At 43.3% G+C, this 27,701-nt stretch overlaps 1 protein-coding gene across 3 annotated transcripts in view; it reads left to right on the top strand.

Annotated features, from left to right (window-relative positions):
- The first annotated feature begins 9,367 nt into the window (after window positions 1-9,367).
- Window positions 9,368-27,701, top strand: part of slit2 (slit homolog 2 (Drosophila)) — an 850,855-nt gene continuing 832,521 nt past the window's right edge. For all 3 annotated transcript variants that reach the window (XM_070870756.1, XM_070870755.1, XM_070870754.1), the window contains exons 1-3: window positions 9,368-10,029; window positions 12,231-12,302; window positions 13,482-13,553. In XM_070870756.1, the coding sequence (XP_070726857.1) occupies window positions 9,836-10,029; window positions 12,231-12,302; window positions 13,482-13,553 (338 nt within the window). In that variant the 5' untranslated portion in view covers window positions 9,368-9,835. The remainder of the gene's footprint in view (window positions 10,030-12,230; window positions 12,303-13,481; window positions 13,554-27,701) is intronic.

Genomic DNA, 27,701 nt, shown 5'->3' with positions numbered 1-27,701 from the left:
AGGGAAGGTGGCTCAACCGTGGCTATCAAGGGAAATCAGGGATAGTATTAAAGCCAAGGAAGTGGCATACAAATTGGTCAGAAATAGCAGCGAACCCGAGGACTGGGAGAAATTTAGAACTCAGCAGAGGAGGACAAAGGGTTTGATTAGGGCAGGGAAAATGGAGTACGAGAAGAAGCTTGCAGGGAACATTAAGACGGATTGCAAAAGTTTTGATAGATATGTAAAGAGAAAAAGGTTAGTAAAGACAAACGTAGGTCCCCTGCAGTCAGAATCAGGGGAAGTCATAACGGGGAACAAAGAAATGGCAGACCAATTGAACAAGTACTTTGGTTCGGTATTCACGAAGGAGGACACTAACAACCTTCCGGATATAAAAGGGGTCAGAGGGTCTAGTAAGGAGGAGGAACTGAGGGAAATCCTTATTAGTCGGGAAATTGTGTTGGGGAAATTGATGGGATTGAAGGCCGATAAATCCCCAGGGCCTGATGGACTGCATCCCAGAGTACTTAAGGAGGTGGCCTTGGAAATAGCGGATGCATTGACAGTCATTTTCCAACATTCCATTGACTCTGGATCAGTTCCTATGGAGTGGAGGGTAGCCAATGTAACCCCACTTTTTAAAAAAGGAGGGAGAGAGAAAACAGGGAATTATAGACCGGTCAGCCTGACCTCAGTAGTGGGTAAAATGATGGAATCAATTATTAAGGATATCATAGCTGCGCATTTGGAAAGAGGTGACATGATAGGTCCAAGTCAGCATGGATTTGTGAAAGGGAAATCACGCTTGACAAATCTTCTGGAATTTTTTGAGGATGTTTCCAGTAGAGTGGACAAGGGAGAACCAGTTGATGTGGTATATTTGGACTTTCAGAAGGCTTTCGACAAGGTCCCACACAAGAAATTAATGTGCAAAGTTAAAGCATATGGGATTGGGGGTAGTGTGCTGACATGGATTGAGAACTGGTTGTCAGACAGGAAGCAAAGAGTAGGAGTAAATGGGTACTTTTCAGAATGGCAGGCAGTGACTAGTGGGGTACCGCAAGTTTCTGTGCTGGGGCCCCAGCTGTTTACACTGTACATTAATGATTTAGACGAGGGGATTAAATGTAGTATCTCCAAATTTGCAGATGACACTAAGTTGGGTGGCAGTGTGAGCTGCGAGGAGGATGCTATGAGGCTGCAGAGTGACTTGGATAGGTTAGGTGAGTGGGCAAATGCATGGCAGATGAAATATAATGTGGATAAATGTGAGGTTATCCACTTTGGTGGTAAAAACAGAGAGACAGACTATTATCTGAATGGTGACAGATTAGGAAAAGGGGAGGTGCAGCGAGACCTGGATGTCATGGTACATCAGTCATTGAAGGCTGGCATGCAGGTACAGCAGGCGGTTAGGAAAGCAAATGGCATGTTGGCCTTCATAGCGAGGGGATTTGAGTACAGGGGCAGGGAGGTGTTGCTACAGTTGTACAGGGCCTTGGTGAGGCCACACCTGGAGCATTGTGTACAGTTTTGGTCTCCTAACTTGAGGAAGGACATTCTTGCTATTGAGGGAGTGCAGCGAAGGTTCACCAGACTGATTCCCGGGATGGCGGGACTGACCTATCAAGAAAGACTGGATCAACTGGGCTTGTATTCACTGGAGTTCAGAAGAATGAGAGGGGATCTCATAGAAACGTTTAAAATTCTGATGGGTTCAGACAGGTTAGGTGCAGGAAGAATGTTCCCAGTGTTGGGGAAGTCCAGAACCAGAGGTCACAGTCTAAGGATAAGGGGTAAGCCATTTAGGACCGAGATGAGGAGAAACTTCTTCACCCAGAGAGTGGTGAACCTGCAGAAAGTTGTTGAGGCCAATTCACTAAATATATTCAAAAAGGAGTTAGATGTAGTCCTTACTACTCGGGGGATCAAGGGGTATGGCGAGAAAGCAGGAATGGGGTACTGAAGTTGCATGTTCAGCCATGAACTCATTGAATGGCGGTGCAGGCTAGAAGGGCCGAATGGCCTACTCCTGCACCTATTTTCTATGTTTCTCCCCCAGTTTCTCTCTCTCTCCCCAGTCTCCCTCTCTCTACCAGTCTCTCTCTCTACCAGACTCTCTCTCTTCCTATCTCCCCACTCCCTCTCTCCCCAGTCTCTCACTCTTCCCCCAGTTTCTCCCTCTCTCCCCAGTCTCTCACCCTCCTCCACTCTTTTTCTCTCTCCCAGTCTCTCTCTCTCTCAAGTCTCTCTCTCCCGCAAGTCTCTCTCTCTCTCTCTCTCCCCAGTTTCTCACTCTCCCCCTCGCCCCAGTCTCTCTCTCTTCCCCCAGTCTTTCCCTCTCTCCCCAGTCTCTTTTTCTCTCTCCCAGTCTCTCTCTCTCCCGCCAGTCTTTCTCTCTCTCTCCCCAGTTTCTCATTCTACCCCCGCCCCCAGTCTCTCTCTTTTCCACCAGTCTTTCCCTCTCTCTTCAGTCTCTTTTTCTCTCTCCCAGTCTCTCTCTCCATCCAGTCTTTCTCACTCTCCCCAGTCTTTCCCTCTCCGCAGTCTCTCACCCTCCTCTAGTCTCTTTCTTTCTCTCCCAGTCTCTCTCTCCCCACTCCCTCTCCCCCCAGTCTCTCTTTTTATCTCCCCAGTCTCTCTCACCCTCCAGTTTCTCTCCCTCTCCCCCCAGTCTCTCACAACCTCCATTTTTTCTCTCAAACAGAAGGCTGCGAAAATGTTCATGTAAATAAACCTGTTAACAATCTGTGACCCCACACATAATGCTCCATCTGTGGCACAGCGGGGGTGGGTAATGTCAGGAACTTGGGCTGGGAGGGCGGGGGGGCTGACCAAGAACTTGGGCTGGGATGGGCCAGGAACTAGGGCTGGGAGATGGGGCAGGAACTTGGGTGGTACGGGGCGGGGGAGGGGGGGGGCGGGAGGTCTTAACCTGTGAGAGTGAGCTCTCTCCTGTATGGAGTCAGCTGTCAGAATGGCTCGAATTACACTTTACAAAGTCACCGATTACGTAGGCATGGTGGTTCTAATTACACATTCCATAGAAACTGCTGGGTGTATCTTATCCTCCAAGGGGACCAATCAGCAATCAGGTCATGGGGTCACGGGAACCCAATCAGAGGATTTTACTATTACAAATAAACACGTCCCTTCAATACACATTGACTCTTGTATACTGGATTATTGTTATACAGATGATCTCCAAATTTACTCCTGATAATGAATTCCATTATTTTACTTGGCTTTTATGTAAAACTATTGAGTCACTAGTTATATAAATCTGATCTCTCACTCTCTCTGAAAATGGGTGCCCTGTTCATCAGTCTCCAATCTACTAGTACACCCCCTCCCCCAGCCCCCCCCCCCCCCAAACCCCACACCCCGGCCCTACAACCAGTAACTCCCTTACCATAAGAACATAAGAACATAAGAAATAGGAGCAGGAGTAGGCCATAAGGCCTGTCGAGCCTGCTCTGCCATTTAATACAATCATGACTGATCCAATCATGGACTCAGCTCCATTTCCCCGCCCACTCTCCATAACCCCTTATTCCCTTATCGTTTAAGAAACTGTCTATTTCTTTCTTCAATTTATTCAATGTCCCAGCTTCCACAGGTCTCTGAGGCAGTGAATTCCACAGATTTACAACCCTCTGAGAGAAGAAATTTCTCCTCATCTCAGTTTTAAATGGGCAGCCCCTTATTCTAAGATTATGCCCTCTAGTTCTAGTCTCCCCTATCAGTGGAAGCATCCTCTCTGCATCCACCTTGTCAAGCCCCCTCATAATCTTATATGTTTCGATAAGATCACCTCTCATTCTTCTGAATTCCAATGAGTAGAGGCCCAACCTACTCAACCTTTCCTCATAAGTCAACCTACTCATCTCCGGAATCAACCTAGTGATCCTTCTCTGAACTGCCTCCAAAGCAGGTACATCCTTTCGTAAATATGGAAACCAAAACTGTACACAGTATTCCAGGTGTGGCCTCACCAATACCCTGTAAAACTGTAGCAAGACTTCCCGGCTTTTATACTCCATCCCCTTTGCAATAAAGGCCAAGATTCCATTGGCCTTCTTGATCACTTGCAGTACCTGCATATTAATCTTTTGTGTTTCATGCACAAGTAGCCCCAGGTCCCGCTATACCGCAGCACTTTGCAATTTTTCTCTATTTAAATAATAACTTGCTCTTTGATTTTTCTGCCAAAGTGCATGACCTTACATTTTCCAACATTATACTCCATCTGCCAAATTTTTTCCCACTCACTTAGCCTGTCTATGTCCTTTTGCAGATTTTTTTGTGCTCTCCTCACACATTGCTTTTCCTCCCATCTTTGTATCATCGGCAAACTTGGCTACGTTACACTCAGTCCCTTCTTCCAAGTCGTTAATATATATTGTAAATAGTTGGAGTCCCAGCATTGATCGCTGCGGCATCCCACTGGTTACTGATTGCCAACCCGAGAATGAACCATTTATCCTTCTCTTTGTTTTCTGTTAGTTAGCCAATCCTCTATCCATGCTAATATATTACTCCCAACACCGTGAACTTCTTTCTTGTGCAGTCACCTTTTATGTGGCACCTTGTCAAATGCCTTCTGGAAGTCCAAATACACCACATCCACTACTTCCCCTTCATCCACCCTGTTCATTACATCCTCAAAGAATTCTAGCAAATTTGTCAAACATGACTTCCCCTTCATAAATTCATGCTGACTCTACGTGACCGAATTTTGCTTTTCCAAATGTCCTGCTACTGCTTCTTTAATAATGGACTCCAACATCTTCCCAACCACAGATGACTGTTAATGCCTCACAAATCTCCTTCCATATGCTGAACCGGATTTGCACATCAGTGCTCTTACATCATTATCTAAAATTATTTCACAACGCCACCACACAAGTGGCTTGGTGTATTTTTGTTGACTTGTGTTTTTTTATGCCATGCTGATTTTTTTTTTCTGAAATTGAATAATTTTCAGCACTGACTTAATGCTTCTACTCTCCTATAAGGAGAGGCTGATTCAGATCTGATCTTCCCCACATGCACTCACTTAAAATCAACTGCCAGCTTCAGTGTGGGAGAGTTTTAGTCATTCTCGGTCAGATTGCAACATTGCTATTGTGCAATTATATAAATCATACTGAGCACAAAGGTGGAAAACAAAACTGATACACAGGGCTGATACAACCAGCTGGGAAAGGAGGAAAGCTATCTTACTCAGCAATGCTTTGCCAAATTATCCACAATATATTAAGAAGCACAGAAATTTAAGTGAACTTCCTAGCTTTAGAGTATTAACCAGCACTAGCTTTCATTTCCTACAGATATGCGTGGGGGGTGGGAGTGATTCCGACAGATTTGGAGATCTCTTCAAGGAGAGCAGGAAAAAGAGTGGGAGAGCGATAGTGATAGGGGATTCGATTGTAAGGGGAATAGATAGGCGTTTCTGCGGCCGCAACCGAGACTCCAGGATGGTATGTTGCCTCCCTGGTGCAAGGGTCAAGGATGTCTCGGAGCGGGTGCAGGACATTCTGAAAAGGGAGGGTGAATAGCCAGTTGTCGTGGTGCATATTGGTACCAACGAATAGGTAAAAAAAGGGATGAGGTCCTATGAGACAAATTTAAGGAGCGAGGAGCTAAATTAAAACGTAGGACCTCAAAAGTAGTAATCTCAGGATTGCTACCAGTGCCACGTGCTAGTCAGAGTAGGAATCGCAGGATAGCTCAGATGAATAAGTGGCTTGAGCAGTGGTGCAGCAGGGAGGGATTCAAATTCCTGGGGCATTGGAACCGGTTCTGGAGGAGGTGGAATCAGTACAAACCGGACGATCTGCACCTAGGCAGGACCGGAACCAATGTCCTTGGGGGAGTGTTTGCTAGTGCTGTTGGGGAGGAGTTAAATTAATATGGCAGGGGGATGGGAACCAATGCAGGGAGACAGAGGGAAACAAAAAGGAGACAAAAGCAAAAGACAGAAAGGAGATGAGTAAAAGTGGAGGGCAGAGAAACCCAAGGCAAAAAACAAAAAGGGTCACTGAATATAAAGGGGCTGCAGGAGGGGTCAAAACTAAAAATCATGGTTTAAAAACTAGTATTAAAACACTCTACTTAACGCACGCAGCATTCGAAATAAAGTAAATGAGTTGACAGCACAAATCATTACAAATGGGTATGGTTTGGTGGCCATTACAGAAACGTGGTTGCAGGGTGGCCAAGACTGGGATTTAAACATACAGGGACATCTGACGATTCGGAAAGATAGACAAGAGGGAAAGGAGGTGGGGTAGCTCTGTTAATAAAGGATGATATCAGGGCAGTTGTGAGAGACGATATTGGCTCCAATGAACAAAATGTTGATTCATTGTGGGTGGAGATTAGAGATAGTAAGGGGAAAAAGTCACTGGTGGGCGTAGTTTCTAGGCCCCCAAATAATAACTTCACGGTGGGGCGGGCAATAATAAAGGGAATAATGGAGGCATGTGAAAAAGGAACAGCAGTAATCATGGGGGATTTTAACCTACATATCGATTGGTCAAATCGAATTGCACGGGGTAGCCTGGAGGAGGAATTCATAGAATGCATACGGAATTGTTTCTTAGAACAGTATGTTACAGAACCTACAAGGGAGCAAGCTATCTTAGATCTGGTCCTGTGTAATGAGACAGGAATAATAAACGATCTCCTAGTAAAAGACCCTCTCAGAATGAGTGATTACAGTATGGTTGAATTTGTAATACAGATTGAGGGTGAGGAAGTAGTGTCTCAAACGTGGGGAAAATGCTTGAAACTATCATTAAGGAAGAAATAGCGGGACATCTAGATAGGAATAGTGCAATCAAGTAGACGCAACATGGATCATGAAGGGAAAATCATGTTTAACTAATTTACTGGAATTCTTTGAGGATATAACGAGCATGGTGGATAGAGGTGTACCGATGGATGTGGTGTATTTAGATTTTCAAAAGGCATTCGATAAGGTGCCACACAAAAGGTTACTGCAGAAGATAAAGGTACGTGGAGTCAGAGGAAATGTATTAGCATGGATAGAGAATTGGCTGGTGAACAGAAAGCAGAGAGTCGGGATAAATGGGTCCTTTTCGGGTTGGAAATCGGTGGTTATTGGTATGCCACAGGGATCGGTGCTGGGACCACAACTGTTTACAATATACATAGATAACCTGGAAGAGGGGACAGAGTGTAGTGGAACAAAATTTGCAGATGACACAAAGATTAGTGGGAAAGCGGGTTGTGTAGAGGACACAGAGAGGCTGCAAAGAGATTTAGATAGGTTAAGCGAATGGGCTAAGGTTTGACAGATGGAATACAATGTCGGAAAATGTGAGGTCATCCACCTTGGAAAAAAAAACAGTAAAAGGGAATATTATTTGAATGGGGAGAAATTACAACATGCTGCGGTGCAGACGGACCTGGGGGTCCTTGTGCATGAATCCCAAAAAGTTAGTTTGTAGGTGCAGCAGGTAATCAGGAAGGCGAATGGAATGTTGGCCTTCATTGCGAGAGGGATGGAGTACAAAAGCAGGGAGGTCCTTCTGCAACTGTATAGGGTATTGGTGAGGCCGCACCTGGAGTACTGCGTGCAGTTTTGGTCACCTTACTATAGGAAGGATATACTAGCTTTGGAGGGGGTACAGAGACAATTCACTAGGCTGATTCCGGCGATAAGGGGGTTACCTTATGATGATAGATTGAGTAGACTGGGTCTTTACTCGTTGGAGTTCAGAAGGATGAGGAGTGATCTTATAGAAACATTTAAAATAATGAAAGGGATAGACAAGATAGAGGCAGAGAGGTTGTTTCCACTGGTCGGGGAGACTAGAACTAGGGGGCACAGCCTCAAAATACGGGGAAGCCAATTTAAAACCGAGTTGAGAAGGAATTTCTTCTCCCAGAGGGTTGTGAATCTGTGGAATTCTCTGCCCAAGGAAGCAGTTGAGGCTAGCTCATTGAATGTATTCAAGTCACAGATAGATAGATTTTTAACCAATAAGGGAATTAAGGGTTATGGGGAGCGGGCGGGTAAGTGGAGCTGAGTCCACGGCCAGATCAGCCATGATCTTGTTGAATGGCGGAGCAGGCTCGAGAGGCTAGATGGCCTACTCCTGTTCCTAATTCTTATGTTCTTATGTTCTCAATTTTGCTGATTTTATTTAACATCAATATTTTTGCATTTTTGTTGCCAGCCTTGTGCTATAAACGTGTCTATTATATATAACATGCAGCCGTGGTAAGCATCTCCTTTATAAAAGGTTACTGCCAACCTAATTTTGTTTGCAAACACACCGACGTTAATCGTCAAACAAGACTTCAATATGTCACTTCTATACAGCACCACCCTTGGAAAAATGACGCACAAGTCTTGTGGCTCCAGTCTCCAAACAAAAGAATAATTTGACAATTCATTCATTTATTTAGGGAATGCATTGATAAACAAAACGTAAGATTTGAACGCCATCCAACTAAAGAATACAGTTTCACACCTAAACTATCGCTAATTTACACGGGGCGAGGAACTATCTTCCAATAATCTCACTGAAATGTGCTTCTGAAGCATGGATGTCATACAAAGTGGAGTATCTTTCATACCAATCGACTTTCAGGTTGTTGCTAAAACTCAGTTATTTTGGGAAGGGGGCTTCGCCTGTACCAGCAGCGTTAGAAAGGGGAGGGGGAAAATGCACGGCTGAAAAAGAGACAGAACAGTGGATTTATATTTGAGTAATGAATGCTATTTGTGCCAATCACGTTTGGAGCCCATTCAGTATCTTGGACTCTCCTCTTCATTCATTCCATTGTTGCCCGCGCTGCGTCTCCGCCGTATGCTAATTAGCCGGCGTGCGGGATCCAATGGGAGGCGGGTGGGAAAGGGGCGGGGCCAGCGGGCCGGGTACATTAGCCAATGTTGCAAGGTTGTGAGTGTGGCTGGGCGGCGGAGGGAGGCGAGCTTGCAGCATCAGGACAAGCTCCCGCGCAGCATGTGAGAGGGACACACACAACACCGGGCTACTCTGCTACTTTCAGTTCGCTCTTTTAACACCTCGGTTTTGTTTCAAAAAACGCAACCATCCGTCGCGACTGATGCAACTAGAAAGAGGTGCTGAGAGCGCAAGAATGCAAACATTTGTTTCACTGCCCACCTACCTTCAGGTGTTTTGGGCAAAGCGAAGATAAGAGATTTTTTAAAATTCTGCTCTCAATCAGCTTCCTGGAGGGAGAGAGAGAAAAATAACTCCTTGTTTATTTACTTGGGATCTGGATTTAAAGAACAAAAAAGGCGGTTTTCAGGACTTTAAGCAATTACAAACACATTGATAGCCGAGATCTCGTGTGTTGAATTAGGGCGAGCTTGATCTCCCCCCCCCCCCCCCCCGCAGCCCCTCAGTGATCCTCAGGACTGTCAGTGACAGCTTGATGGATGCTTGAAAGGAAATCAATATCTGGCGTTGTATGCGGCGCCGTCTGTTGAATCATCTGGGCTGTTGTGGTCGAACGATCCGAAGCTATTCGGTGACAAGATAATTCATTTGGTTTGGTTGCATTTGTTCCAAATCCGGAGCCTCCTATGGTGGCGATAAAGAAGGCGCTGATGATACGTGTTATTGTCTGGGAGCTGGTCTCGGTGAGTTTGCAGGGATTGTAGCGATCGCTTCGAAAATCTCTGCACACACCAACACCCAGGCACTGGGACACAAAAAAAAGTTGGGAGAGGAGATCGGTCGCACTTAGAAGGCGGATTTGAAACGAACAGCTCGTATTTATTCATCTTCGGGTTCCTTTTTAAGCTTTCCGTGTTTATTTTTTTTTAAACGAAGTTTATCCCCTCCCAATGGCAGCGATGAGCGGGTTTGGATTTTGGAGGATTTTCTCCTGGATTCTCCTTGTGATCGGAACGAACACTTGGCGAGAAGTTACTGGCCAAGTTTGCCCGAATCATTGTACCTGTGCTGGGACGGCTGTGGATTGTCATGGACTGGGGCTGCGCTCGGTTCCCAAAAGCATCCCTCGGAACACCGAGAGACTGTAAGTACAAATCTACTCGCAGCACCGATTCCCGGTCTTTATTCTCCAAACAGATACATGGCAAGCTTTTCATATTTTTAATAGCTGGTATAGAACATTCACTTCTGTATTTGCTCATGAATGAAATGATCTATAGCCAGTACTCGTGACAGGGAATCTTTTGGCCATTTTCCGTAGTGTTTAACTGTGATGCAGAGGTGGTTCTGGAGCAGGATGTCTGTCCATTTCACCGTGTGTAACTGACTCGTCTCATGCCTCACGTTTAATACAGGAGACTAGAGGAATGACCTGCAGGGGTCCTTGAAACCGGCATGTTTCAAAATCTGCGTATGAATCTTGGTTAGAAAGCTTCATTTTTGCGTGAGGCTGAAACATTGGCATTGCACGGTGAAAGATGCGGGGACCCGAGCACCGCAAGAGCGGCTTCGATCGTGTCATTCAGGAGTAGACGGGAGCTGCTTAGAGCAGAGAGTGGGGATGATAATGAACTGTTCTGTTTGATCCACCATCAAACATCTGGGGGATAGAGAGAATGAGAGTCAGATGCAATCCTGAAATCACTTTGAATGCGCACTTATTACTTGCTGACCGTCACGCTCTGCAGAATAACACATCAATTGGCAAAGGCTTTGATCATTTTCCCTAGTTTCCCCTTATTACACATCTGGCTGAAGTGTTCACCCGTAACCGTCCCATTTTAATTGCTGAACTCTGGGAGGACATATTTCTGCATAGCGGTCAACCAGAGCATGGACTTCCTTAGGGACCATGCGATTGTTTTATGGGCATTCGAACATGCTTCGGCTATTTTTTTAAAATGCTAGATCAGGAGAGATTTCAAGACTGTTCCTAAAATAAAATATCTTGTAATGGCTACAGAAGGAAGCGTGGAGCCCGGAGTCCCGCTCCTCTGACAGCAGCTATCCTTGTCGCTGAGGATATTTCGCTTTGAATATAAGGTGGGATAGTGCAGTTTTTTAAAAAGCGGTTAGTTCTGTGCAAGTGTAGAAAGCCTTCGAGTAGGTTTGAAAGAATTGTGCCCTTATTGAGCTTAGTTAGCGAGTGTATAAGTGGTCTCAGATGCTTGATGGGATTAGATTTCAAGAGTTGGCTGTGCTGTCAAAGTCTACATTTGCACGCAGCATAAAGCCACACACACTTTTCTGTGAATACTGATTTAAAAAAAATCCGAGTTGACAGTGAGGTTTTCTGCCGTTCCTGTGCCGTGCCTTCCGCTTTAAAATAAAGCAAGCAGTAGTACGAAAAATTCTCCAGAAAGTGCTCAGAAATGCACAGACTAGCAAACAACAACTTACACTTTTTAAAATGCTTGACAACGGTAAAAGTTTAACATTTCGAACATTCGCCAGTTGTGACGAAGGTTCATCGACCTGAAACATTCCCCAGATGCTGTCTGATCCGCTGAGTTTTCCAGCATTTTCTGTTTTTATTTCAGATTCCAACATCCGCAGTATTTTGCTTTTGTAAAGTTTAACATCTTGCCTTCTTCCTGTTATGGAGATTCAGAATCCTTTTTTGGTAGATGGCGATCAATTGCTAAGGATTCAATAGTAACACCACACATAAAAGTGCATTCAGTCACATTGCTCCCGCATTCTGAAACTCTCCCCAAACCCATTTATCTTGCTGCATCCTTCCCCCACCTTCTCAATCTTCCTTAAAATCCAGATCTTTGACTGCTTCTCCGTTCTCTGTTCCTAATCCTCCTCCTACCCTTCCTCGGGCAATTGTTGACCCCAAAAGGTGAAACACCTTGGGACCTCACAGCTCTGTTAAAGGCACGATATAAACGCAGCTTCTTCATGTTGTTGATAAAAGGATCAGTGTTTCAGTTTTTCTTCAATATTAAATATTCTACGGTCGTTAATTATTTATTGGCTCCCTTTTTATTTTGCTTGCAAAAACTTAAGTAGGAAATGACTTGCCGGGAGGGAATTTTAACTCTCAAACATTCACCCCCTTTTCGGTGTGTGTGTGTGTGTGGCGGGGAGGGGTAGTACTTATAAAAGTTCCAGGCGGACCTAAAATGGCTTAAGTGTCACTGAGTGAAGTATCAATAACTGGGCGTAGATTTGGCCGATGCTTTTCACACTTGGTTACACTTCAGGAAATGATAATGAGTCTGTCATGTTGTCTCTCCTTGCTTCATTGTCAAACACTTTAACATTGTTTCCTTTCAGGGATTTGAATGGGAACAACATCACAAGAATCAGTAAATCAGCCTTTTCAGGATTGAGACACATGCGAGTTCTGTAAGTCCAGATCTTTCTGCTGCACAATCTATAAATACATTTCTGCTACTTCTTGCTTCCAGCTGTTCAGTTTATGTCATAAATGTTTCTTTGTAAATTACAGCTTGGTATTTAATGTTACTTTGCAAAGACCCATGTGAATGAAATGCATGAATTTGGTGGTATATGAATTAGCACAAGGTAGAGTCAGCAGTGACTATATGCCACAGATCTACACCATAAAACTTTTAATGTTCCTCTCCCACCCCACCTGGTTATAGGCATTCTGAAATCTTTCTGCGGGAAAACATGATTTATTTAAAAATGTAGAAACTGAAGCACTGGGTGTATTGTTAACTGCAATGATGTTATGTGGTGTGTTATCCAGTACCTATCCAATGCTCCAAGCTTCTTGCTGTTTTGACGATTTAATAGCAGTGTGACGGTGCACTTGCCAAACTCTACTGGGCCATACTGAGCCTGTATATTACATTTTTACTTCACTTGTTTGTTGTGACTAAATAATAGTATTCACCAGTCTTAGAGAAATGCCACTCAATGGGTAGCCGCAGAGATTCAGCCAGTATCAAGTACTTCAAATGCAGAAATTCTCAAAGAACCCAACAGAATTCTTGCATAAATCACAAACATTAATATTACTCCTCTTTTACCAAATATTTATATATTTGATCATGTTTGTTTCTTTACCCAAGTGAAATTTATTAAGAACATTATAATAGAACTTGTCATTCTGTAACAACACATACACTTACTCAGCATGAACACTGTTCATTCAGTCTGCCTCTATTTCTCTGGTACTACAACTTAACAGTGTTCTGTTATTGGTAAATGTATTTTTTCATACATCTTCCCCATTGCTATTAGCCTAGAAACCGAACTCTAAAGCACATTTACAAGAATGTTTTTAAATATAGTTTTAATGGTGAAATGCCCTCCCCTCCCCCACCCTATACTTTCTGTGCTGCACATGTAGCTGGGTGGGTTTCAGGTGTCAGGAGCAGGCAGAGCAAATTGGATGTGAAATCTCAAACCCGGGTACGATATGCTGTGAATAAAGACAAGCCAACCCATGGTCTGCTGTTAATGTTTGAAATGCAGTCATTCGAGGTGTTAATGGCTGCCTGCTTGTTCATTGCATTAAGATGCCATGGCTTCAATTTTCTGTCATCTGCTTCACAGACAGCTCATGGAAAACCAAATAACCACCATTGAGAGGGGAGCCTTTCAGGATCTGAAGGAGCTGGAGAGACTGTAAGTATTGTCAATAGCTGAACCTCACAAGGCGACTTCCCAGTAAACTAAGAATTCAAATATGGTCATTAGCATTACCAGATCAGGAGAAATCAAATACAGCAAATGAAAGGTAACATACCATCCTGGAATCATATCTGCGGCTGCAGAAATGCCTGTCTGTTCCCCTAACTGTTGAATCCCCTATCAGTAATGCTTTCCCGATCTTCCTCCCCCCACCGCCCAATACAACTGAACCACCTGTTATGCCATGGACTTGGCTCTGGCTGCACCCCCCAGAGGAACCATTGCCCCCACTAGTATTTAGAAGAGAGTGAGATGCACTCAGGGGACTCCTGCACTACCTGCCTGGCCCTCCTTGTCTGTCTGTCAGTCACCCATTCCCTCTCTGCCTGCACACTCTTAAGCTGTGGGGTGACCACCTCCTGAAACGTGCTATCCACATAGCTCTTAGCCTCACGGATCCACCGTAGTGACACCAGCTGCTGCTCAAGCTCCGAAACCCAGAGCTTGCGCTCTTCCAGCTGACGACACTTCCTGCACATGTGGTTGCCCAAGACACAGAAAATGTCCTGTAGTTCCCACATGGCACAAGATGTGCATTCCATAGGACTGAGTTGTCCTGTTATGTCTCTATTTAATAGACTCTGAGCTAACTTAACAGAAATAAACTCAAGACTTAAAAAAAACAATCACTAGTTTCTCACCAATCAACTTCCCTTGTGCTGACGTCACTTTCATTGTTTTACCTTGCTCTCTGACGCTTTCCCTCCAGGCTCTCGGGCCTACCTTTATCTCCAGCTGCTCCTCTTGCTCTCCTGCAGGTCCGCAGTCGGGCCTGTTAGCTTAGAGTCCTTAGGTTCTGTGCCTCCTCTCCTCCTTTTCAGTTAGTCATCTCAACCACCTTTCTCCTCTCCACTGAATTCCTGCTATCACCAAATTCTTCCACTCTGCTTGCGATCCACTCTGATTGCATTGACTCAGCTCTGTCTCCAAGCTCTGTGCTCAAGCTCATGTATTGCAATGTCATATGATTTAGAGCATGATCAGTCGAACAAAAAGGGTCGATAAATGTGAAATCTTCAGTTTTTAACAAATATTTTTGTATATTTAGTTGTTTAAAATCTCTCCGAACAGATTTTATGAAATTAAATATTTGAGTACCAGTTTGCTTTCAGTCTCTATGGTTGTCATGCACATGATACAGTGAAGATTTTCAGAAACGCAACCCACATTTGTTTATATGTAGTGCTTAGTTTGGCAGCCATGCCTTCAGCTGTCTGGGCCCTAAGTTCTGGAATTTCCTCCCTGAACCTCCCTGTCTCTCTCTCTCCTCCTTTAAAATGCTCCTTAAAACCTATCTCTTTGACCAAGCCTTTGGTTACTTATCCTAATATCTCCTGGCTTGATATCAATTTTCTTTGGTCTGATAACTCTCCTGTGAAGCGCTTCTGGACGTTTCACTATGTTGTATGTGCTATATAAATGCAAGTTGTTGTTAGCATTGTGAAGAGAAAAATATAGACCTATACAATGTTTCATACTCTGCATTTTTCTTTGATTAAATGAAAATAAATAAAATCTTGTTATGCTCATAATTTCAAGATTAACATTTGAAGCTACATTGTATAATTGGTGTACAGAACTATGGTAAGGGAGGACTTTGAATTTGCACTACACCCCTTATTTGAATCTATATTTAAAATAAATATAGATCTCTCGTGGCATTGCTGATGTGTAGTTTCAGACATGGAGCGCAGTGTTCTGTACCTGTTAGCTTTACTGACATGACGTCGCTGCTTTATTTCTCACAGGTCTTATAGTTGGCTCTTGAAAACTTGATTTATCTGTCAGTGCAAAGGTGAGGACTGGGACCACTCAAGGGCAGGCTTTGAGCCAGTAAAGGTCAAGTTGGACTGGTTCTATTGGTATTTCTTATGGAGAGCCCTGTGCTTTCTGGACAGAGAACATATGGGGATCAGCAACAGCTTCACTGCCTCTTTCTGAATATCTTTCTTTGTTACTCTTTTGTGTCTATGTTTCTTTCTGATTTCCTTTTCCTGTGACTAGAGCTGCATGAATCTTGTGTTCGGAACTGAAAGAGAGAGAGGCCAGAACAGGCACCAGGCAGAAAGCTTTGGGAGGGAGCAATTGGGAAAGCATGAAGTGGGTAAAGTTTGCACCAGCGAGTAGGGAGAGATGCAAAAACATGCCTTTATTCAATACCTTAACGTGTATCTCAGAAATGTCTCGAAACACTTCACAGCAGAAACAGTTGTTTGTAGGCAAATACAGCAGACATTTTGTCCTACAAACAGCAGTGAGGTGAAGGACCAGTTAACTTGCTTTTAGCGATGTTGGTTGAGGAAGAATATTCTTCATAACAAGGATCGTTAACTTCCATCTTGATTTAACATCTTACCTGACAATTACATGCTGTCTTAGGACGGCCTAGATTATGTGCAGAAGTGTTAGAATGAGGCACGAACCCAAATTTGGCGACTCAGAAGCAATAGTGCTACCAACTGAGCCAAAGTAATGAAGTTGTCAGCACAGCATGAGTTCTTCATGTTGTGGTTTAGGATATTGGGACTTGGCAATGGAGTATAAGGGAATATGTGGATATGATAGTTAACACAAGAGGGTGTTTGCATGATCAATGCTTTTGATTTTGCACAGGAGGGGTAGAAATACACCAGAGAGATTGAAGGGTGAGATGGGAAACTCTATTTTTACATTTGTAATTTATTGAATTTTTTATGTTTAAATTATGTGATGATGCTTATTTTTAAGTGGAGAGGGCGAGAAACTGTTGTGGCAATTGAAAATAGATTTACATTTTTTCCCCAGCAATATGATTGAAGTGTGGTGTCACTTAGTTAGCGTGGACCAATCAGCAAGAAAGAAATAAAGACTTTCATTTCTATAGTGCCTTTTGCGACCTCAGGATGTCCCAACCTGTTTCACAGCCAATTAAGTGCTTTAGAAGTGTGGTTCCTGTTGTAATGTAGGAAACATGGCAGCCAATTTATGCTCAGCGAGGTCCACAAATAGCAATGTGACAATGACCAGAATATATTTTTTTTAGTGATGTTGGGTGAGGGATAAATATTGGCCTGGACAATGTTTGAAGCTCACCGCAAACATAAATTCTACAGTCTGTACATTAATGCAGACACTCGGAAGAGAATTTCTATGGGGTTCTCTCGATCTCCCACCATAATTTTGTCGGAAACCCCGAGAAACAATATAAATGGCTATTCCAGGAGTTCTGCTGATCGGGAGAACCCCTGCAGAAATTCCAGGCGAAGATTTTTAAGAATAAAAATTATAGCTGTCACCAGTGAAAGCAGATGATCCACTGTGAATCCAGTTTACATAATGCATTTCCAAAGCTTTGCATCTGCTGATTACATAACAGCATGTGGCTGCTTACAAACATTAGCCTTATTTAGGAACTGCTTTTTTTTTCTCTTCGGAAAAACTGCTGCTCCAATGCAGTGCAAATGAGGTACCAAAGCAAACTATAGTAACTCAGTAAAAATAATTTACCTAGTTGCCTCTGCAAACAAGGCCTGTTACTTGCTGGCAGACTAACTGTCGAACAAAAGGGCAAAATAGCCTGAATTTTATTCTGTAAGACAAGCAGTTATCATGTTGCTGTCTAGGTGATTTCCTACTTGCAAGCATTGTTGTTCATTTACTAAAGAATATTAAATCATTGCACAAGCGACAGCGCTATTGTGTAAGTACATAATAAAATCTTAAAAACAAAGAGCTTGTTTCATTCCTCCCTCAAACTGTCTGTGTTGCTGAAGAACCCTGCAGCTGTAGTAATTATATTTAATCTTGTACCCTATGGCTTTTTGTAATGCCTTTCTAAGACTGCATAGAATGAAACCTGAAATGCTACTTGCTGTTCAAAAACTTCACCTGAAGCTTGATCCACAATATTGACGCAAACAAATGCAGTACAGATCAGGTTTGATGTATGTGTGTTTCTGCCAGAAATGGACGGCTCTTCATTCATACCACCGCAGGGAACTCTAGTATACTAATCGTCTCTCCTGAACCAGAACCCACCATCCCATGTGAATGCACTGAATATTAGTCTGGAATACAATTGCAGCTGTAGGGGTGGTGTTTTCTATTGGTGTTGTATGCAGCACTCTAGTTTGCTTCAGATTGGCTTCCTCCACTGTTGACAATGATCTATAGCTGGCAGGGCCCGACCGAAGTGTGGGGGATTGAGTTGACTTTCAGCTGTGGAACGTGATTTAGCACAGAGCCCTCTCTAGGCAGTCACAGCTGTCAGCCCCAGAGCAAATATTTCATATTTGTTGGGAATAAGCTACGGAAATTCCCATTGTTGGTGGCTGTCACGTCAACCTGACGTGAAGACATTGTTATCTGACAAGCAATTTATCTCTAAGTGCCTCTGGAATCTGCAAGAATGTTCTCTTGAAGTTTGTATTAATCTGTAATGAATTTCCATCATATTCCTTCACTTCAAGAAGGAAGCAAATTGAATTGTGATTTCTGGGAGACATGTCTAAAAAGCACCTGGAGTTTGCTTTTTGATTCTAGCGTTTGCTTCTCAATGCTTACCTGCATAGACTGGGCGGAATTTAGAAGAGATGTTCCCACGATTCCTTTGCACAGCCCTGACCTTGACAGTGACATCAAGGGGAGACACAGAGTGGAGGCTAGACGCTTCCCCACAGGAGGGAGGGAACTTTAGCAGGCAAGTCACCTCCTATTAGCAGTCGGTTCAAGTGGATTGAGGAGATTTGCTGTTTATTTTAGAAACCTGGCCTAGTGTCCCTGCCAATTGTTTCAATAGGATGGCATATTCTGATCCCGTTTAGGGAGAAAGAAGGCGAAAAGCGAGCTGTGGATGGTTTATTTATGTTGTTTCCTTCTTGTGTCATATTGGATAATGATTAGAAAGCTGGCTCAGTTTACTCTAGAGTGGCATTGGCACTTGCCTGGCAGCATGCTGCATTTTTGTTCTCTCGACTTGGGCAATAGATTTTGGTGCAGGCAAAACTAAAAGCAGCTAGAATTGAAACTGAGGTTAAACATTTTAAAAGAAAATCTTGGTAAATAAAATGCAGTAGCAACATTAGGTTTGCTACATTAGAATGAAGAAGTAGAGTTGGAACATGTTGCTCCTCAGCTAGTGCCAACTAAATAAGGCTCTGGACTGCACTGGCTGGTAACATTTCTGGGGTAGAATTATGTTGTTTCAGCCATTTCTATTTTTCACCATGAGGGAAGATTTCTTCTGTGTAAAATAAATTCATAAACCCGTTCCCTCACCGCAAGTGTATTACCCACATCACTGCACTACATTATCAATTGGGGACACCAAAAAGAACGTCATCAGAGGCAACCTTGTTTATTTATAGCTGAGTCTTTTTTCTTAAATGTCAACCTGATGCAGTTGATCTTTTCAACACTGATAATGTTGGGGCTGTGATTTCTTTTGTAAAAGTCTTCATTTTTCTTCAATTTTTCCCTCTGATATTTTCCCCTTACTCTCTCTTTTGAACTCAGCACTTCCTGTTGTGCATTTCTATGTGGCACTGGCAGACCTTGGAACCTCAAACAAGTGACTATTTTTCATGTGTGAATCTAGATGGTGAACATTGGTAGGCTATTTGGCCATTGTGTGCATCAGAGCCGTACCTACTGTCCACATGCATGCATTTAACAGCAAACATCATAGGATAACACATAAGATGAAAACTCTGGCTGACTGAATGCAAAAATATTCTGAATTTTAATAATATTATATGACCAGTGAAATGAGGCAATGGAGAGGAGGCCCTCCCTGGTGTTAGGAAGTAGCTTTTCCCCATCATATTTATTGTGACGCAATATCTGAAGAATGATTACAAGGACCCGGCGGTGGAGGTCTCTCTTCTCCATCTTCTAATAAAAACCCTCTGTACACATGCTACTCCAGTGCTGAAACACAGTATTCTTTTAGCAGCAGGGCTGTGAGCTTGAATCCGAACCTCAAATGTCACTAGGCTGCAGCTGTCCTTGTTAAGTGGGTCTTGCCAGTTGAGAGCCTGCCTGCACTGTACAGTAGTTGGGTCACAGAAGTTAGCCTCCTGCCAGCTAACAGGAATGTAAAAAAATAAATCAATGGCGCTTATGGTTGCCAGCTCTGGTTGGACATATTCCTGAAGGTTTCATCACATGACCTCTTGCCTCCAGCTGCACCACTCAGTCAAATAGCCCTTTCCCCGATCTCCAATATTTTTTTATAACTAATAAACAAAAATGTTCAAAAAAAATGAACAAAAATACACTCACTTGTTTTTGACCCCCCTATGATTTTTCTTCTGGGTTGCATGCAGCAGTGTCTGGAAGATTAATCTTTAACTCCTGGAGACTTGGGGACAATCCTGGAGGGTTGGCACTACATATTGCGACTTCTCAGTTAAAGGAGGAGGTTTGGCAAGAAAATGCAGTAATCGGGGCCGTGAAAAGAAAAAAAGGGGATGAGGACATAAATAAATAAAACTCTGTGTATGTCTTGAGAAACCATAAATTAATTTGACCTGACATCAATTTAAAAAGCACTCAGTAGTGCCTGCCTGCTAATCTGCTGCGTGTTCTGCTTGTTTCTGGTTATAATGGACCTTGAATTATTTTCTTTCAGTCCTTTAATGACTTTCTTTTATGTAGTTTAGAAGTGTCAGACAGTCAATGGTAGCGAAATAATCCAATTTTTTTAACCAAGAATTCAAACCATTGCCTGAATCCACAACAAATGCTGATGAGGAGATTAAACCAGACCTTGCTTAGTGGCAGCTGGGGACAGCTAACTGAAAGTGAAAAATAGGACATCTCTCGTAAAAAGAATGGAACGTGTTCTTTTGGTAATACTGTTCATATTTGTGTGCTGGTGTATCACAGAAGCAGATAAATAATGCTACTCTGAACTGATTACACAGCAGAGTGGCGCCTTTGGAATGGGGTGCTGCAATGACTGTTGTAGCACATATGGGATTGCTTTCATTGGGATTTAACATAGCCCTCTGCAATATTTAAGACACTTTGATTTTGGTTCTCGTTTAGTTTGAATTCCCGAGACCAGCTTTAGTGAGCCAACTCCTCGCATTGACATTATTAAATTTAGCTCTTTCAGTTGGGCAGCAGAATTGTAGACCCAGTTTTTCATGTAACTAGCAATCTTGTTGTGCAAGGCCCCTTGAAGAAGAGTGACCATAATATGGTAGAATTCATTATTAAGATGGAGGGTGACAAAGTTAATTCAGAAACTAAGGTCCTGAACTTGAGGAAAGGTAACTTTGACGGTATGAGGCGCGAATGGGCTAGATTAGACTGGCAAATGATACTTAAAGGGTTGACGGATAGGCAATGGCAAACCTTTAAAGATCACATGGATGAACTTTAACAATTGTTCATCCCTGTCTGGAGTAAAAATAAGACGGGGAAGTTGGTTCAACCGTGGCTAACAAGGGAAATTAAGGATAGTGTTAAATCCAAGGAAGAGGCATATAAATTAGCCAGAAAAAGCAGCAAACTGGAGGACTGGGAGAAATTTAGAATTCAGCAGAGGAGGACAAAGGGTTTAATTAAGGGGAAAATAGAGTAGGAGAGGAAGCTTGCCGGAAACATATAAAACTGACTGCAAAAGCTTGTATAGATATGTGAAGAGAAAAAGATTAGTGAAGACAAACGTAGGTCCCTTGCAGTCGGATTCAGGTGAATTTATAATAGGGAACAAAGAAATGGCAGACCAATTGAACAAGTACTTTGGTTCTGTCTTCACAAAGGAAGACACAAATAACCTTCCGGATGTACTAGGGGACCGAGGGTCTAGTGAGAAGGAGGAACTGAAGGATGCATTGGTGATAATTTTCCAGCAGTCTATCGACTCTGGATTAGTTCCGAAGGACTGGAGGGTTGCTAATGTAACACCACTTTTTAAAAAAGGAGGGAGAGAGAAAACAGGTAATTATAGACCGGTTAGCCTGACATCAGTAGTGGGGAAAATGCTGGAATCAATTATTAATGATGAAATAGCAGCGCATTTGGAAAGCAGTGACAGGATCGGTCCAAGTCAGCATGGATTTATGAAAGGGAAATCATGCTTGACAAATCTTTTGGAATTTTTTGAGGATGTAACTAGTAGAGTGGACAAGGGAGAACCAGTGGATGTGGTGTATTTGGACTTTCAAAAGGCTTTTGACAAGGTCCCACACAAGAGATTAGTGTGCAAAATCAAAGCACATGGTATTGGGGGTAATGTACTGATGTGGATAGAGAACTGGTTGGCAGACAGGAAGCAGAGAGTTGGGATAAACGGGTCCTTTTCAGAATGGCAGGCAGTGACTAGTGGAGTGCTGGAGGGCTCAGTGCTGGGACCCCAGCTCTTTACAATATATATTAATGATTTAGATGATGAAATTGAATGTAATATCTCCAAGTTTACAGATGATACCAAACTGGGTGGCAGTGTGAGCTGTGAGGAGGAAGCTAAGAGGCTGCAGGGTGACATGGACAGGTTAAGCGTGTGGGCAAATACATGGCAGATGCAGTATAATGTGGATAAATGTGAGCTTATCCACTTTGGGGGCAAAAATACTACAGCAGAATATTATCTGAATGGCGGCAGATTAGGAAAAGGGAAGGTGCAACGAGACCTGGGTGTCATGGTTCATCAGTCACTAAAAGTGGGCATGCAGGTACAGCAGGCGGTGAAGAAGGCAAATGGTATGTTGGCCTTCATAGCTAGGGGATTTGAATACAGGAGCAGGGAGGTCTTACTGCAGTTGTACAGGGCCTGAGTGAGGCCTCACCTGGAATATTGTGTTCAGTTTTGGTCTCCTAATCTGAGGAAGGACGTTCTTGCTATTGAGGGAGTGCAGCGAAGGTTCACCAGACTGATTCCAGGGATGGCTGGACTGTCATATGAGGAGAGACTGGATCAACTGGGCCTTTATTCACTGGAGTTCAGAAGGATGAGAAGGGATCTCATAGAAACGTATAAGATTTTGACGGGACTGGACAGGTTAGATGCGGGAAGAATGTTTCCGATATTGGGGAAGTCCAGAACCATGGGACATAGTCTTAGGATAAGGGGTAGGCCATTTAGGACTGAGAAGAGGTGAAACTTCTTCACTCAGAGAGTTGTTAACCTATGGAATTCCCTGCCTCAGAGCGTTGTTGATGCCAGTTCATTGGATATATTCAAGAGAGAGTTAGATATGGCCCTTACGCCTAAGGGGATCAAGGGGTATAGAGAGAAAGCAGGAAAGGGATACTGAGAGAATGATCAGCCATGATCTTATTGAATGGCGGTGCAGGCTTGAAGGGCCGAATGGCCTACTCCTGCACCTATTTTCTATGTTTCTAACTTGGAGTTTAACACCAGATAAGTGATTTGATTTAGTAAATTGGCTTATGAATAACAGACTTCGAGAATGAAATCAATGCCAGTAAAATAACAGTTTTAAAGGAGTAGAATTTGCATCACTTGCAAAATACTGGATTAATGAAGGGCATAATCTGTTATTTATTGATGGAGACCCTCAGATTCAGCATATCTGTGAGACCAGGACTGAAATGGGAAAGAGTCACTTTGCTGGAATGCTTGATTGTAATTTAATTGGGGTAAGGACAACAGCCACAAAACACAAGTCTGGCCTTTTAAATTGTTGATATAGAAGTGTCACGAAAATGGGGAGGTGACCCAATCCTTGTTTAAAAATCCAAGGAGTCAAGTGAAATGTGGAAAGATTACTTGATGAGATAGAAAATAAAAGGTCCAGGAAGTAATCTCAGCTCCATCTCATTGTGCTGAGAAGAAGCATTCGAGGCCAACAAGTCAGCCATTCTGACACAGCACCCTCCCCCCTCTCTCCATTTCCTTCGTGGAAAATGAGTGACGGCAACATTTTAGGTAATCTCAGGTTGCCTGACCTGGTCTTCAAACGGGAAGCAGAGCGGGGTGGAGGGCGGGGGGGATGAAGAACAGCTCGAAGGAAAATACTATACTCAACAGCACGTAATGAAAGATGTGAAACCACCACTGTTTTAACAGTGTTAGGGGCCTCGGGGCAGCACGGGCCAGCCCACACTGCGATGTGTGCGTGCGCACTAGGTCCATGCAGCAGAGCAGGTCTCCACTTGTCTTGGGTAATCCTTGCCACTGGACCAAGACCTAGCTCTGTCAAGCCCGTATGGTGGCTGGTGTGCAACGGCCACCACACGTTAAAAAAAATCCATGCACAACAACAGGCGTCTTCCACCCTTGAGGATGTAGTTCGGGTTCTTCTTTCGAAACACCTGTGAACTCATTCTTTTTTTGGCGTGGAAGCAAGTCATCCTCGTTTCGAGGGACCGCCTATGATGATGATTTAAAAAATAATTATTTGGAATGCAGGGGAAGCACTAATTATAACAAAGGTATTAAAATGTGCCCCCTCCCCATCCCCAGGATCTTCTGTGGGTCCCTTAAATGAAGCCTTATTTCTTTCCTGGAGCAATGCTGACTGTTGTATTCAAAAAGGCGATATTGTATTCCAGAGGATTTGACTATGAGGGAATCAACTGGTTTCTTATTTTGCGTAGCTCATCCATTATTTGTCAGTCATACCTTGCAGTAAAAATCTTCAGAGTGGTTTTATAAAGGGAAGAGTGGGTGTGTTGCTGTAGTAACTCCTCAGAGAGAAGACCCTGGTGAGAAAGGAAACATTTCTTTTATCCAGCTGAATCCATTAAACAAAGAAAACACAATAAGCACCAATATTCTCTCAGAGAGAGTGATGTGAATAACATTCCCACCTGACACTACCACAGAAACTGCCTTTGAGGTAATGGTGGAACACTGTTTCTCCATACAGCTGTAGAGATATGCATGAGGGCGAGAATGGCTTTCTTGGTGATGGTTGACATTTTTCTCTCATCGTTGGCACAAAATGAGTTATGAACAGCACAACGAGAAGATACTCCATTGTTACATAAAACAGCAAAGTATAATTTGAAAAGTTAAAAGAAGGTTTTCTTTAGAACTGTACTTTAGAAATTCATTTGAAAGTTTATTTTTATTATTGGCCTGGATTTTCCTTTTCCACACTGGCCTAAATTGGTATAGCAACAAAACAGAGAAAATGGAACTGATGTCACTTCTTGCCCCCTCCCCTACCCAGTACATAGAAACATCAGAACAGGAGGAGGCCATTCAGCCCTTTGACCCTGTACTGCCATTCACTTAGATCATGGCTGATCTGCGACCTTACTCCATATACCTGCCTTTGGCCCATATCCCTTAATACTTTTGGTTAACAAAAAGCTACCAATCACCGATTTAAAATTAACAATTGATCTGGCATCAATTGCCGTTTGTGGAAGAGAGTTCCCAACTTCTCTCACCCTTTGTGTGTCGAAGTGTTTCCTAATTTCACTCCTGAAAGGTCTGGCTGTAATTTTTAGACTGCTCTCTGGTCTTAAAATCACCAACCTGTCGAAATAGTTTCTCTCTATCTACTCGATCTGTTTCCCTAAATATATTGAAAAATTCGATCAAATTGCCCCTTAACCTTCTAAATTCCAAAGATTACAACCCTAATTTGTGTAATCTCTCCTTGCAATTTAACCCTTGGAGTCCGGGTATCATTCTGGTAAACATACACTGCACTCCCTCCAAGGCCAATACATCCTTCCTAAGGTGTGGTGCCAAGAACTGCTCAGAGTACTCCAGGTGTGGTCTAACCAGTGCTTTTTATAGCTGTAGCATAATTTCTACGCCCTTGTATTCTAGCCCTCTAGATACAAAGGCCAGCACTCTATTAGCCTTTTTGATTATTTTTGTATTCGTTCATGAAATTGCAATGATCCACGTACCTGGACCCCCAAGCCTCTTTGGACCTTCACTGTTTTTAGCGTTTCACCAAGTGAATTACCTCACATTTGCCTACATTGAAAACCATTTGCCACAGTTTTTCCCATTCACTTAATCTATCAATATCTCTTTGTAATTTTATATGCTTTTTGCTACATTTTTCATATTTGACCCTGAAATGAGCTTCCAGCCATAATGAGCATAACTAAAACCGCCTATTTCCACCTCCGTAACATTGCCTACCTCCGCCCCTGCCTCAGCTCATCTGATGCTGAAACCCTCATCCATGCCTTTGTTACCAACGCACTCCTGTCTGGCCTCCTACATTCTATCCTACGTAAACTTGAGGTCATCCAAAACTCGGCAACCCACATACCGGTCACCCATCACCGCTGTGCTCGCTGACCTATATTGGCTCCTGGTTAAGCAACACCTTGATTTCAAAATTCGCATCCATGTTTGCAAATCCCTCCATGGCCTCACCCTCCCTATCTCTGTAATCCCTTTCAAGCTCACAACCCGACAAGATGTCTGCGCTCCTCCAATTCTGCCCTCTTGAGCATCCCTGATTATAAGTGCTCAACCATCAGTGGCCTTGCCTTCAAGTGCTTGGGCCCTAAGCTCTGGAATTCCCTCCCTAAACCTCTCCGCCTCGCTATTTCTCTTTCCTCCTTTAAGATGCTCCTTAAAACCTATCTCTTTGACCAAGCTTTTGGTCATGTGCCGTAATTTCTTCTTATGTAGCTCGGTGTGAAATTTATCTGTTTTGTTTTACAAAACTGCTGTGAAGCGCCTTGGGATGTTTTACTAATTGAAAGGTGCCATATAAATAAAGTTGTTGTTACACTGCCTACAATTCCACCTATCTTTATGTCATCGTCAAATTTGGATATCTGGCTTTCTATCCCATCATCTAAGTCATTAATAAGTACAGTGAATAGTTGAGGCATCGCTAATCACATCCTGCCAATTAGAGTACCTGCATATTATTCCTAATCTCTGTCTCCTGCCGCTCAACCAATATCCTAACAAGGTCAATAATTTGCCTTCAATTCCACGGGCTTCAACCTTAATTAACAATGTCTTATGAGGGGCTTTACTTAATGCCTTCTGGAAGTCCATATAAATAACATCCATAGACATTCCCCTGTCCACTACTTTAGTCAGCTCTTCAAAAAATTCAATCAGGTTTGACAGGCATGACCAACCTTTCACAAATCCATGCTGGCTTTCTCTGATCAGCTGAAAACTTTCGCGGTGTTCAGTCACCCTATCCTTAATTATGGACTCTAGTAATTTCCCGACAACAGATGTTAAACTAACTGGTGTATAATTCCCTGGTTTCCCTCTCTCATCATTCTTAAATAGTGGTGTGACATGTTCAATTTTCCAATCTAAAGGAATGGTTCCCGAATTGCAAGAACTTTGGAAAATTATAGTTAGGGCATCTGTGCTTTTTTTTGCATTTTTGTATACTTTTTTTAGGTTTATGTTATCTCTTACCTATTTAGTCACACATGGCTGCTTTGTTTTGGCAAGTAGAATTCTTGCCCCTCAGGGATATAAACGGGTTCTGCATCACCTTAAATTCTTTTTTGAATACCTCCCACTGATCTGTCATTTTACCCAATAACAGATTTGCCCAATTTACTGTGGACATTCTCTGTCTCATCCCATTGAAGTCGGCCTTACCTAAATCCAGAATGTTATTAGCTGCTTCGCATTTCTCCCTTTCAAACACTACATTGAACTCGATCATGTTATGATCACTGCACTGTGACGTCTGAAATCTGGAAACCTCAGGACCGAGGTTGTTCCAGATTCCGGGTATTTCCGGATTTCGGAACGTCTTTGCCTGGGCCGAGGTAGTTGGTGTAGGTGGTTGGGCAGGATCGGTCGGCCAAGGTAAGGGGGGGGAGGAGGCGCGGTCGAGCCCCCAAGGGCTGGGGCGAGGTCAGGCCGCCGAGGACTGGGGCGAGGTTGGGCTGCCGAGAGCCGGGGCGAGGTCAGGCCGGGGCGAGGTCGGGCCGGGGCGAGGTCAGGCCGGAGTGAAGTCAGAACGGGGCGAGGTAACCACTTTTTAAAAAAGGAGGGAGAGAGAAAACAGGGAATTATAGCCTGACATCAGTAGTGGGGAAAATGTTGGAATCAATTATTAAAAATGTAATAGCAGCGCATTTGGAAAGCAGTGACAGGATCGGTCCAAGTCAGCATGGATTTATGAAAGGGAAATCATACTTGACAAAACTTCTAGAATTTTT

Source organism: Pristiophorus japonicus, chromosome 2, assembly GCF_044704955.1.
Source record: "Pristiophorus japonicus isolate sPriJap1 chromosome 2, sPriJap1.hap1, whole genome shotgun sequence".
In the NCBI taxonomy this organism is placed as follows: Eukaryota; Metazoa; Chordata; class Chondrichthyes; family Pristiophoridae; genus Pristiophorus; species Pristiophorus japonicus.
The sequence above is the reverse complement of the archived record's forward strand: the minus strand, read 5'-3'. Positions and strand labels throughout refer to the sequence as shown.